This window comes from Manihot esculenta, chromosome 1 (genome assembly GCF_001659605.2).
Source record: "Manihot esculenta cultivar AM560-2 chromosome 1, M.esculenta_v8, whole genome shotgun sequence".
In the NCBI taxonomy this organism is placed as follows: Eukaryota; Viridiplantae; Streptophyta; class Magnoliopsida; order Malpighiales; family Euphorbiaceae; genus Manihot; species Manihot esculenta.
Window position 1 is genome coordinate 6128786 of NC_035161.2, and position 14876 is coordinate 6143661.

General features: G+C 33.6%; 2 protein-coding genes across 2 annotated transcripts; both read left to right on the plus strand.

The window, feature by feature from the left end:
• The first annotated feature begins 3387 nt into the window (after nt 1-3387).
• On the plus strand, nt 3388-5130 carry LOC110615916 (peroxidase N1). Its single transcript, XM_021758132.2, has 3 exons — nt 3388-3845; nt 4113-4275; nt 4486-5130. Exons 1-3 carry the CDS (start codon nt 3426-3428, stop codon nt 4899-4901), a joined length of 999 nt encoding a protein of 332 aa, XP_021613824.1. The 5' UTR covers nt 3388-3425; the 3' UTR covers nt 4902-5130.
• Nucleotides 5131-7058: 1928 nt separating this feature from the next.
• LOC110615923 (chorismate mutase 3, chloroplastic) lies at nt 7059-13383 on the plus strand. The gene is made up of 7 exons (XM_043957108.1): nt 7059-7107; nt 7213-7348; nt 11568-11787; nt 11872-11958; nt 12386-12529; nt 12817-12909; nt 13026-13383. Exons 1-7 carry the CDS (start codon nt 7059-7061, stop codon nt 13257-13259), a joined length of 963 nt encoding a protein of 320 aa, XP_043813043.1. The 3' UTR covers nt 13260-13383.
• Nucleotides 13384-14876: the final 1493 nt, after the last annotated feature.

The following is a 14876-nucleotide window of genomic DNA, read 5'->3' on the forward strand; positions in this document are numbered from 1 at the left end:
GACTACCATCCCTCCTTTGCTCCACATCCATATCATCCCCCATGTCCTCTGACATTCTTCCCTGAACTGTTCCCCTCACTGATCTGCTTCTACCCAGATCCAAAGACCTTCTAGGGTCTCTTACTGCTCTTTCTCTGCTGGACCTACTAGATATTGCCCTAGGCAATGCAGGAGGACGGGCGCTCGTGCCCTCATCCTCAGGTGGTACTCCAGTCAATCGTGCAGATCGACGAGTTCCTCTCATCCTGTTTTCTGAAAAACAGTACACATCACATAAACATTAGCATCAAATGGTTCATGTGGAAACACATGAACCTGCATCACAACATCACATATCATTAATGCACATGCATATAATCATGGCATTTCACATCATCATACAAGATAGGACTCCACATCCTATCCTAGTGGACATGATTTTTCCTATTGTGCTTGACCTTCTATAACATCTATGAGCCCGACACTCTAGGTCCGACCATATGAACCTAGGGCTCTGATACCATTCTGTAACGACCCGAAAATCGGACCGCTACCGGCGCTAGGATCCAAATCGGCATAAGGCCGCCGGGACCCGTAGCAAGCCTGACATGCATCTTGTAAACTTGTTTAATCCCATACATGATCAACAACATACATAAAAAAATTTGAACTTTTCTTTTCTTTTACCAAGCTCAACCTGTGCATGCACATAAACATATACATAAACATGAACATAAACCCCACACTGGAGCTCTCAACAAACGCTCCAATGGGGCATCTCATCATATATAAGCTCAGTAGAACATAAACATTTTAAACATAGATCATGCTTACAAAAGGGATTATCATACAAACTCGGTCAAGCACAACTTCTAAACCTCAATCTCATAATTAACATTTACATGACATAACTACTCATAATTTTACATCATTTTACAATTTATCATGTCCACATTCTAACTATTACAACTCAAGACTTCATTCACCTTGACTTCTCTGTCTAGCCTGTACCTGCAACCCTGGGGGATTAGGGAAAAGGAGTGAGCTACTAGAGCCCAGTGAGCAGAATAATAAAACATTTAAATCATATGCTATAATGGAATGCAACACATCACAGACAAATCACATCACGAATGGTATTGTCACCAAGAGTCCTCTACATTCCAAAGTGCCGGGACGTAGAATTGGTCAATCGGTCTTTCTCTTAACATAACATAACATAACATAGCATTCCAATGTGCCAGGGACATAGAATGGGTACAACTTGGACTTTCTCTTACATCGTGCCAGGGACGTAGAATGGGTACAACCTGGACTTCCGTACCATACCGTATCATATCACATCGCATCATATCGAGGACTAAGGATCATCCAATAACCATCCACATCATCATCAAAATTATGCAATGCAACATATTCGTGAATTCTAATGCAACAACCTAAATCATCACATGACATTCATGATGCATGAGCATGCTCAAACTTTATAATTTATCTGTTTTAAAACATAAAGATTTATTCTACTCACCTCAACTAGCTCTGACAATGACTGAAGCAGCTGAATCACTGCTGGAGTCCTCGGTTCCTCAGGTCCGAACCTACACAGGTGGACTCAAATGAGGGACCAGACAACTAGAACATGACTCTGAAACATCCCCCAAAAACCCCCCTAAAATACCTCAAAACAATCATGCAAAAGGAAGGCTGAACAGGGCACTTTCAGCTGCAGGTTCGGCGGCCGAAAGTCCCTCCAAAGCCGAAAGCTAGACAGGTTCGGCGGCACCTTCGGCGGCCGAAAGTGCCCTCCAGAGATGAAAGTCTCTTTTCGGGGGCAGGCTTCGGCAGCCGAAAGGCTGGCCTCCCAGGCAGGTTCGGCGGCTTCGGTGGCCGAAAGTCCTTCGGCGGCCAAAAGTCCTTCGGCTGCCGAACCTGGTTTCTGCCAAAGGGCAGAAACTAGGCTCCTCATGCACATATGCCTCCCAAAACCATCCAAACATGCATTTTTCCTAATCTACAACATACATACTCAAGCATACAAGTTCCTAGGGGCTTCAAACCATCCTAAACCCCATCTACAACACATCAAACATCCACATTGTCCAAAAACATAACATAAACCCATAAACCTAACCATAAGCTAAACATGCATTCTACCCCATAGATCTACTTAAAACTTACTTAAAACATGCCATAAGCTCAAGATCGGCCCTTACCTCTTGAAGATCGAGAGGAGAACGACCCTAGCTTGGAAAATGGGAGAGAGAGAGTTCCTTGAACTTCCAAACTCCAAAACTTGCTCAAAATCTTCAAAACAAGGGTAAAACTAATGAAAATCGAGAAAGATTTGAAGGAAGGAACTCAAGATCGGTGAGGGATGGCGGAGAGCTCACCTTGGCCGAAATGGAGAGAAAAAGCTCGCCCGTTTTCGGTTAAGGGACCCCTTTATAGGTGGCTGGCCAGGCCACATTCGGGAGCCGAACGTGCCTCCGCATGCATGCCATGTTCGGCGGCCGAACATAAGGTTCGGCGGCCGAACCTGGACTTCCCTCACTTATGCTTTCGGGGGCCTAAGGCACACCCGAAGTGCATGCATGTTCGGCGGCCGAACTTGAGGTTCGGCGGCCGAACCTGGGTCTTCCTCCAAAATTATTTTCATTCAAAACTCATTTTCCTTTTTACTTAAAATCATAAAATACATTAAAACATTTTATGAAAACATGCTTTTACCCTTCTAGAGGCCTCCGACACCCGAGATTCCACCGGATGGTAGGAATTCCGATACCGGAGTCTAGCCGGGTATTACAGTCCTTTCCATTTGATAAAAAATTCGGTGTAATTTGGAATCCATTGTTGTCTAATTACCCGATCTGTCAGAACTTCCTTCACTTCACGATCAAATGAGGTTACCATTGTTGGTGGTGCTCTATGAGATTGACCCCTGCTTGCTTGATCCTTCTGGTCTTCATGGTAAGGTTTAAGAAAGTTTACATGAAAAACCGGACGAATCTTCAATTGTGAGGACAACTCAAGTTAATAGGACACATTCCCCGCTTTCTTTGTGATGAGAAAAGGAGTGGAGTATCTTCAAAAATTTGGGTGAGAGGAACTTTTGTTGAAATGAATGGCAAAAATAATATTCATTGTGTACAATAAATCAATTAAATAATTTCTCGTGATACATCTAATAGTTTTTTTTTTGGGCAATTATTTGATTACCCACTTGTTGTTCGTCACGAGAGGTGCAGAAGAACTCGATATTAATCCACATAACAAAAGTAAACGAAGCTGTGTCATCATTTTGTATTCATTGAGAAAAATCCCCAGCTGCCTTTTCTTACTTGGTGCCTTTGTCTTTTGATTTTGACCTTCTTAATTATTCCCTTATAAGTACTCCTAACTCTCACTTCTCTTCATCTCAATTTCAGACACCTTCCACACCCAATCATATGGAGATACACTCTAGCTTTGCTTCTTCAAGCCAAACCCACATTTTAATATTAATGTTCATCTGGGTTTTAATGTCTGGGACCTTAGTGCATGGCCAAGGGACTCGTGTTGGATTCTATGCTACATCATGTCCTAGAGCTGAATCCATTGTAAGCACAACGGTTGCTAGGCATTTTCGATCTAATGCAGCCATTGCTCCTGGTTTGCTGAGGATGCATTTCCATGATTGCTTTGTACGAGGATGTGATGCTTCTGTCCTTATTGATGGTTCCAATACTGAGAAAACTGCACCACCAAATCTTGGGTTGAAAGGCTTTGAAGTTATTGACGATGCCAAAACTCAGCTTGAAGCTGCATGTCCTGGAATTGTTTCTTGCTCTGATATTCTTGCACTTGCTGCCCGTGACTCTGTCGTTCTGGTAATCATCACATCCAATAATTACCGTAAAAGTTATTATACACACGTCACTACTAAAACACTACTGATAATTCGTATTTAACTTCATATATTTTTTTAAAATTCTTAACGGTATATAAAGCATGAAGTAAATATCGATAATTTTTTAATTATTATGAAATATTATTTTAATATAATTTAAATTACAAGTTTTAAAATGAAAATGAGTGAAATTATATAATATTTTTTATATTATTGCTAAAGGTAGCTTCTTTTAAATTTCATGCAGACTGGAGGAGGAAGTTGGCTGGTGCCCACTGGACGTAGAGACGGCCGAGTGACATCAGCATCTGAAACAACAGATTTGCCTGGCTTCAGAGAATCCATTGATGCCCAAAAGCAAAAGTTCTCTGCAAAAGGTCTCAACACACAAGACCTTGTTGTACTTGTCGGTAAGCTTTAAATACTTCCCGGACCGTCCACCATGAATCAAAACACTGATAAATGAGTTTGTAAAAGAAAAAAATAATAGATGTGACGACTTGAATATCTGTTGATCTATGGAGAACCGGATCTTCTTAAAAACTTACGTAGGCTACTCTCATTTTACACTATGAATCAATATGGACCTGACAATAATTTTGCGTCTTGTAATACTACAGGAGGCCACACCATAGGAACAACAGCTTGCCAGTTCTTTAGTTACAGATTATACAACTTCAACTCCACCTCAACTTCTGATCCTTCCATTAACCCTTCATTTCTTCCTCAACTAAAAGCACTGTGTCCACAGAATGGAGATGGAACAAAGAGAGTTGCTTTAGACACAGACAGTTCAAACAGATTTGATGCAACTTTCTTCGACAACCTCAGAAATGGCCGAGGAATACTTGAGTCTGATCAGAAACTGTGGACTGATGCTTCTACAAGAATCGTTGTTCAACGATTCGTGGGTCTTGGTGGTTTGGTTGCATTCAATGCTGAGTTTGGAAGGTCCATGGTTAAGATGAGTAATATTGGAGTGAAGACAGGCAGTGATGGTGAAATTAGAAAAATATGTTCTGCAATAAACTCATGATTTTGTCGGAGAACACAGTTGCTGATGTGAGAATGTTTTGCATTGAAAGTGTGAAATAATGTCTGTCCGTCTTTTGTTTTATATAAAAAAAAAAAGGTGATGATATGATTTAGTGTAGAGATGGAAAATGATGTATTCAGCGTAAGCTGATAATAATAACAATGTTTTCAAACTACAGTTATCTATATTTCTCATATTATATAAATAAACGGATAATTTTTGCCTGGCCTATCATAAACTCAAATTACAAATATACAAATGTGGTGGTGACTGTACTTTTCACACGCACGGAGTAAGGTCAGGTCTAAAGAAGAAGTAGGTCTAAAGTCAATCAGACAGTTTGTAAGTAAAATCAATTTCTTGCATATTTCATTTCAACATAAAACAAGCCGGACAAGCTATACGTGCAAGTCCATCCGAGAAAAATCTAGTCCGTGACGTGACAAGAAATAGAGGAGCAAGTCCAATCACTTCACAGCTCTATCAGCATACGCGCTGAAAAATTAAATGGATGTCTAGCATAAAAAGAGAGTCTGACATATTTGTATGTACGGATCTGAGTGACAGAAGCAGGTGACGCTGTATCAAAAAAACGATTAAACGTCATTAGCAGACAAAAGAAAAAGAGATAAAAAAGAGTAACGTTTTCTCCATCCAAACTTACACATTTACTGTAAACCCTATTTTCTGAATTTTAGAATATCAAAATGTATAAAAATTCATTTAGACTCGTATAATTTATACTTTTTTATCTTATAATTTTTTATAAATTTTGATTAATTGAGAATAATTGAATTGAAATTTTATAAATTTTAATTTGATAAACTAAAAGGAAAATGAATAATGATTTAAACAAATTGATTATTATCAATTGGAGTACTCAAAATTTTCAGTTTGATTCAACGAATCCAGCTTGATTTTCAATTTTTTTAACTAAGGCCTATCTTACATAATTCTTTAATTAATGCTTATTCAATTTATTATAAAAAAATATTTACAGAAAAGCCAAAAAAGGGAAAATGTGAAATATAAATCCTCATCCAATTTCCAATCTATTGCAGTTGACGAGTGTGGTCTACGTTTACTTATATATTCAAAAATTACTATTTAATCCTTAAATATAGAAAAATTTACTGATTAATCTTTCGATTTTGATAAATATTTAAATTTATTATTTAGTCCCTCTCTTAATTTTATCCGCTAAGTATTATAAAATAGTCTAAAATACATTTAATATGGATAAATTAATTTATAAACTTTTAAAAAATTTGAGATATCAATTAATAATTTTTTCAAACTATAAAAACTAAATAATAGAATATTTAAGGATAAAATTAATAAAATGACTAAACAGTAAATTTTTTAAAACGTTAATAATATTTTAATGTATTTTTCAAAATTGATAAACTAATCAATAAATTTTTCCGTTTTATAAAAATTAAATAGTAATTTTTTTATATTTAATATTAATTTATTAAATTATTAAATATTTAAATATTATATTTAATAAGACAAGTACTTTATTCGATTTATAATTTTTTTCACTTTATTTTATATATGTATATTAAAAAGATAAATTATTTTATTAACGGTTTAATTATATTCATTTTAAAAATATTAAATTTTATTAAATATTAAAAGATATTTTAAAAATTTATTGAAAATAAAATAAAATTAAATAATAGAGATATAATTCTCCATTAGTGTAAGAAAAAAAAATATTAAATCGACAAATTTGTTTTAAAAATGTTGAAAAAATACTTTTTTTTAAACAATGATTTTTAGATTTTAGTTATTTTCTTAAAAAATTTTATTTTAAATAAATATTAACCAAATAGTAAGTATAAGTAGGATTAATAGTTTTAAATTTATTTAAACTCTAAAATTAATTTAAACAATAAAATATATAATTGTAAATAGTATAGATAATAAAGGGCATTTTTGATAATCTAATTGTTTTTTATAAAATTTAATTAAAAATTATATTAAATTAAATTTTATTACATTAATGTTAAATATAATTTGAAGACTTGTGCACAATATAATATAATAAAATACAATTAAATTATTTATTGAATTTCAATAAAAAAATTAATTGTATTATACCAATTGAAACTCGGCATAAATTCTCAAAATCTCTTGGCGGGCCGACTTTAAATGGACCCAATTTCGGGCCGGTTTATTTTCAGGTTCGACCTGGGCCCGAGTGGGACGGAGTAAAATCTCGTGATCTCGTCAGTCTTCCGTTTTCCATGGGCTTCTGAATCAGAGCTCGCCACGATCATCAATGGAGCAAATCTTCATGAGTAAGGCATTTGCCTCCATTTTCAGAACCAGGCTGCAAATTCTTCAAAATCAGCTTCACATTTGCTCGACCAGTATCACCGATCGGATTCTGTAGCCAATGGACATATCCGTTTTGCAGCCTCTTCCCCCTCTTATATCCGGTAAGCTGTTCTTGATCTTTAAAGTTCTTTCCTTGTTACCCTCCGTTTGTGTATCTCCATTCTTCATATTCAATTGACATTTTCTGCCAGCAACCAACAAACTAAGGTAATCATTTTTGGTTCAAAATGAACCCCGTGTGAATAGCATTCAATTCTTTTATTGTTGTGAATTCTCTATTGGAATTGTGAATATTTCAATAGATTCTGTATCTTCATTGATGATTTATTTGATATGCTAAATGGATTTCTAGGGTGTTCATTTTTAGTACCCTTCTCCATACAACCATCAAGGGTAGTATTATTAGCAGATGTTAGATATATAGACATCTAAGTAGTGGCAATTAGCAGTGCAATAGACAATTATTTGAGAAATTTGTGAATCGTATGTATGGCAAGCATATGTCTATAAGAACTAAAAAAATTATTTTCATCATTTCATGTCTTCTCTCTCTTCGTTTTTTTTTCTGTGTGTTTCTAATTCTTATATGGGTCAAGCAGTCCCATGAATTATTTTTATCAAGTCTTATCTATAAATTATTTTCTCTCATGCCCAGGACTAGTGGGCTTTGATGGCATTGTGATATGTTTGATACTTGTCTAAGCAACTTCAAGATGTATTGGAAAACAGCTTGACAGCCAAATGTTCTGCTTGACAATTAGGAATATTTTCTAAGAATCATATATATTGATAATAACATTTGTCATCATTGAAAGAATACACAGAATTTTGAATATATTCATCTGTGAATTAGTGGATGGTGAATTATATTACATGAAAGCATGAAGATGTTGACAGTGAAATTTATAGTTTCAGACATACAAAATGAAGTTAATGATTTTAAAAGGCCATGAAAACAAGAACAAGGTGTGTTTATACTTGAATGCCTTTATATTTGAGATACAAAATACATACTGTGGCAAATTGGTGCAACTGTATGTACACTCAGGATGCCTTTTCCATTTTGGAAATGTTTTATTGAGCTTCCTTTTGTGTAATGCATACAAGTTTTTTTTTCCTTTTCTTATTTCATCTTTACATTTATTGTTTTTGTTCTGGCTTTTACTATTCCCCTCTTCTGTATTCCTACTTCTCATTTATGATCAATGAACTATTGAATATATTTGCTTATACTTTTATTTCAAGACCCAATGTTGCAATTTTTTAAAACTCATTCTTGGTTCACAATTCCAAAGAAACCTTAGATTTTTTTTCAGTTGAAATCTAGTGCTAAATAATATCTCCCTTTTTGAGCCTCTTCACCTTTTTCCCATGAGGTCACTGAACAAGATTACCATTCAAATAGACTCATTCTCTCAATGCAATACGTTTCTTATCATTTTTGTACTTTGTAGGAGTCCTTAAGATGGGCGTTACTATGCTTGCGTGTGATTTTCAAGATTCCTTTTCCTCTTTCAGAACAATTAATGAAGCTTCCTTCACGTAACGCCTATAATTTTGGTTGTTTCTCTTTTCTCCATTATATTTCTTTCCTTTGTTTTTGCCTCTTGCCATTGCTCTCACCTCCCTTTGCTCACCTTCTATCTTCTCTCTTCTCATCTCATTCTTCATCAATGGAGACAATGCTATCGATTTGTGCTTCTATTTCAAGCCCCAACCCCAAGTCTACGTGTTCCTTCAATCCCACTTCGCATTTGCTTCGCAACCACCAAAAGGACCGTAGATTTCTTTACTTGAAATATAAAGCTAATGGTTATTCTCATCTTTCAGTCTCATCATCTTTTCCTATTAGGTAATCAACATATTTTATTTGTTTTCTCGTTTATATAATTGAGCTTTTTTTTCTTCTTTTTTTCTTTTTACTTGTAAAAATCATATAGACATGTCTTAACCATAGACAATTTGAAGTAACACCTTTACCTTTGTTTAATGGGTGAAGTATAAAAGGAGAAAGACACCTAACATATGAGGTTAGTTACAATTTTGAGTATGGATATTTCAATTTGAATATAAACAATTTAATAATTTGACTATGAATCCTAGAAAGATTTTCGTCTGATAAGTTTCCACAACTTTAATTTGTCTTGTAAACTTGAATTGGGATTATCATTATTGACATAGCAATATTTAATTTAGCCTATTGCTTCCATGAAAAGGTTTAACGTCATGTAAAATATTTTTGGAATATTTTATTTTTAAGATTTTATACAACAATGGGTGAAAATGAAGAAAAAAGAATTGTGCTACTAGATATTTTAAATTGTTTGGTGTTTGAGTTTTAAGATTTTAGATGATGATTAATCCCTATACTTTATTTCTATTTTTTTGGTAATTAATCCTTTTTCTTTATTGTACATGCCCATTTGATATTTTTATTTAAACCTCTTATTTCCAAGTTTTGCAAAATTCTATTTTAATGACAATTAATGATGACCAAAAAGAAAAATTTTAAACATTTTGAATAGAAAGATTTATAACCAAAAGAAAGGACAATTGCATTTGTGTGTGATCTAGAATTTGACAAAAAAATTTAAAAAATAACAACTGATTTTCAATCAAAATCTTTCTTGTTAAGGGTCATTATCTATTTGTCATTTGTGTTATTAATATGTTTCACTAAACGTGATTACAAATTGAAGTTTGATAAAAATTAGTGAAAACTTGGCGCTTCTCTTGTTGATGAAAACTATACCTCAATGTATAGGTTTAGAAGAACATGAAAGTTAAATGAAATCAACTAAGATACTTTTCCCAAAAAAAAAAAGATATTTGCTTCGTTGGTATTTGACCAAATTTAAATATACAAGTAGGGTTGTAAAATGAGCCAGTCAATTTGACTAGCTAATTGAAACTCAACCCTTATAAGCTATATGAGATTAAATTTTTGTGTATGGTCTTATAGAATAGTAATATAGGTGACTACATAGTAAACTTTTCTAGAATCATCTTCTTAATAAAAGACAAACGTAGTAAACTTTTCTAAAATCATCTTCTTAAAAAGAAATGAAACTTTGTCATGGAAGTAGTTAGAGTGCTACTTTTCATAATGGTGTCATGCGAAAGTAGTTAGAATGCTATTATTCATAATGGCATTTTGTGTCTTAAAAGAAGGGAAGTGTGTATTTATCCATATGAAAACAATTGTAAAAATGAGGCCAGAAATTCTAAGACTATTCTTTTATCAATTGAGAATTAAAATTTGGAAACCAAAGACAAATTTGGTACTCATATTTATTAATTTTGGTTATTGTTGTTGTTGTGTAATAACAAAAATCATATCGACATAAACAAGTTGATGGACAAATGAAACCCATTTTTGTCATTTGTATTTGTAGTAATACGTTTTTTTTTTCCTATTTACAACATCAAGGAATTAAAAAAGTGTTTTAGGAATGTAATAGTTTTCTAAACTATTGGATAACAGCCAAAAATAAAAAATAGTATAGATACCAAAAGGGATTGAAAGTGTCACTTAAAGTAAAGTGTGTATTTGGTATCTAATTCTTCAAAAGGTAATGACTTGTTGCATAAAAGGATGGTCAAAGAATAAATAAGAATTTATCTTTTGATTTTGCGTCGATAGTCACGTGCAAACACAGAGTTTCATTATTTCATGTCTTTACATTGTGGTGTGCCTTAGGGTATTTCTTTAATATATTTAAGCAGAGTTGGGATGTTTAACACGCAAGTGTTTTGTTTGTTTATGTTATGGAAAATCAACTGTATATGAACATTCCTATTTAGTTACATAGTGATAGGGATTAATTCCTAAATTAGATAGCTTAATTGGTGGACTAATTATATATATATGTCCATTGAAGACTAAAATACTTGGAAGTTGTTCTTTCCTTGCAGGACTACATGATGATTGGATAAAAATAAATGCATGTCTTTGAAAAGCTAGAGTTTTTTTCCCCTTAACTTGCTATTAAAAGTTAGGATTTAAACCCTTAATTTTCTGTGTTCAGCCGTAACTTTTCCTCCATGCTTCATCCCTAAAATTAATTTTCCTTTGTTTTGCTATTTAAAGAAATTGGTGCTAATTGTCTTCAGCAAATTATCACAACCTTGAGTTATTTTGATTGCTAAAAAGACATAATGCTGAAAGCTTATTTGTTTGAATAGCTAAGTATTGTAATATATGACTAGTTTTAAATTAGACATTCATACAATTTGGCATCAGACTATCAGAGAGCTTTATGCTCAGATGCCCATCTCTTTTTGGTCATGTTCTAACGTTTTTGCATATTTTTCATGTAGATATTCAAAGGGTGAGGTGGACGAAAGCCAGAGCCTGACCCTAGACAATATAAGGCATTCATTAATTGAACAAGAGGATAGCATAATATTTAGCCTTTTGTTGAGGGCTCAGTATGATTATAATGCTGACACATATGACCCTGATGCGTTCTCCATGAAAGGTTTTCAGGGATCAATGGTTGAGTATATTGTTAGGGAAACTGAAAAGGTCCACGCTCAGGTACTTATTTGGGGAAAATGTTGAGCAGACTACTGCTATTATGAATTTTGAACGTTATCTCATCAATATGTTTATTCAAATTAGATGGGCCGGTACAGAAGTCCAGATGAGCATCCATATTTTCCAGAAGACTTGCCAAAATCAACATTCCCATGCTTGCAGTACCCGCAGGTTAGGATTATAAAATTTTTATACTTGCTCTTGGGATTAATTGAATCCCCTAATAGAAAGTTGTTTCAACTGTCATGTGCAAGTTTTCAACTGAAATAAATATAAGCTTAAACCAATTTGGGTGAGTAGTTAGCTGACTTCGATTGGTATTTCTCTATCAATTGCTGCTGGTTAATGCTAGTGCCAAATAATGTTTTGGATCAAATTGATACCCACTGAGTATCTCCTTGCAGCTTTCTTTTAAAAGATTAATAAGTTTTTCTTTAGATGTAGTCAGATTTGCCTTCTAGTCCATTCAATTGAATCTGCTGACTGCAATTCTCTGAGATCATTCAAGTCGATTTTGACACTTTTGACTGCAGAAAATATATAACAAGGATTAAAATCATATTTATCTGATTTGGCATCTCTAACAATGTGAAATTAGATCCTCCATCCCTGCGCTGGTTCAATCAATATCAACAAGAAGGTCTGGGCTGTGTATTTTAGAGATCTTCTTCCCAGATTGGTCAAAGCTGGAGATGACGGGAATTGTGGATCTGCTGCTGTTTGTGACACAATGTGCTTGCAGGTTACTATTGAATTGATCCTTTAGGTTTTCTGTGAGATTGCCAAGTATCACTCTAATGCTACATACTGGCCACATAACATCAGTATTTTCGATGACTTTGGTTAATGTGCATGTCTTTTCCCTGGATGTAATAAGCAAATCCTTGCAAATGCTCAGAAGATCTGTTCCAGGGCTTCTATTATTTTTTCCTTTGGAAGATTTGATACTTCAATATTGCTGTTGTTTTCTGCAAGACATGTCAGTCCTAAAACCCTGCATTTTGTTCTCCTTTTTTGTTTTCTTTGCAGGCAATGTCAAGGAGAATCCACTATGGAAAATTTGTGGCTGAGGCTAAATTCCTACAATCACCTGCCGAATATGAGGCTGCTATTAGGCAGCAAGCAAGTTGCTCTTCTAATATTTTCCTAGTTCAACCTTTTTGATCTAGGCTGTATAATTCTGTGATTTGATGATAAAACTTCTCACATTATTGTCCTTTGGTTTGTGGTTCTTGTAGGATAGCAGAAAACTCATGGAGCTGCTGACATATGAATCTGTGGAAGCAGCAGTCAAGAGGAGAGTAGAAATGAAAGCGAAAACATTTGGCCGAGACATAATTAACCCACGGGAAGAAGAAGCTGAGCCCACATATAAAGTGAAGCCAAGTTTACTTGTCAATCTGTACGACAATTGGATCATGCCTCTCACCAAGGAAGTTCAGGTTGAGTACTTGTTGAGAAGGCTTGATTAATATTGAGTCTTGCATTCTGCTTTTCTCATGTTTGCTAAGAAACTGAAGTTTGAAGAGTTCACTGGAAAACTTCAATTTTCAAGCATGTTTTGGACCTTGTTATCATTACTCATCATTTCCCTAACCTCTTCTTTTCTTAGAATTGCACTTATGAATCCGTCCTTTTTTTTTTAGAATACAAGATGTGGCTGCAATGTTGCGTATCATTTAGAGCACATTTGGCTTAACTTCTGAAAATTAACTTATAAGCCTTTGATACTCATAAGCTATTTAAAGCTTATAAGTCTTTGGTTAAAATATTTATAACTAGCTGATAAATAATTGACATGTTTTGTAATAATTAATTTATAAGCACACTTATTATTCAAATTACTAAAGAGGATATTAAATAAGATAAATCATGAAGTTTTAAAATTAAATAAGGTTAATATAGAAACTTGTTTGTTTAAATCAGTTTATAAGCACCAAAATGAAAAGTTGGTCAATTTGCAACTTTTTTTTTTAGCTTATAAGCTGAACTCACAAGCACATAGAAAATGTTATGAATAAACGAATCAACTAATTTTTAAAGCTTATAAGATAATTTGACTAGTTTATAAGTTTAGACAAACACCCTTTTAGGTATTAGTATTGTTAGGGTATTAAATAGGGTTAGCAGTATTCAGTTCAAACCGAAAAAACTGATCGAATTGAATTAATTTGAAAATTCGGTTCAGTTTTTTATTCATTTTGGTTTGATTTTATTTTTAATTTCAAAAGTTTCAGTTATTTCGGTTTGGTTCAATTTTAATAAAAAAAAAATTAAAAAATCGAACCGAATCGATTAGTGATAATAGTATATTATTTTTAATAATATAGAGAGATTAGATCATATTGAAGTTAAAATATTCTAATTAAATTTTAAAATATTAAAAATAAAGTATAAAAAATAAAAAATTTATTAAAAATTCAAACCGAATTGAATCGAATCGAATCAGATCGATTCGATTTGATTCAGTTTCTGATCAAAATTAATTTGATTTAATTTTTATAAATATCAAAATTTTGATTTTCAATTTATTCGGTTGGGTTTGATTTTAAATTGAACACATCGAATATTCACCCTAATATTAAAATGTTAATTTTCAAAAGGGAAAATTATTTTTTAGTCCCTGAGGTTTAACGTAATTAACACTTCTGTCTCTCTATTTTGGCGACCCAACACTTAAGTCCCTCATTTTCTCTTCCGTCCAAATTCGTAGTCCTTCCGTCCATTTAAATCATTTGGTCAAAGAGTCAAAGGTGAGAGATGATAATTTTTTCCAAAAATACCCTTCTCTCAATGTGAAATTCCTATTTTGTTTCTCTTTCATGTTTTCTCCAGTTGCAGAAAGGGTAGGAAGAAGAAAAATAAGTTACAGAAAGAGTAGGAAGAAGAAAAAGAAGTTGCAGAAAGGATAAGAAGAAGAAGAAGAAGAAGTTGCAGAAAAGGTAGGAAGAGGAAGAAGAAGAAGAAGAAGAAGAAGAAGAAGAAGAAGAAGAAGAGGCATTTGGGTTTGGGTTTAGTGAGGGTTAATTTTGTCAATTCACGTGTCTCAAACGGCTATTTTGGACGGAAGGACTACGAATTTGGACAGA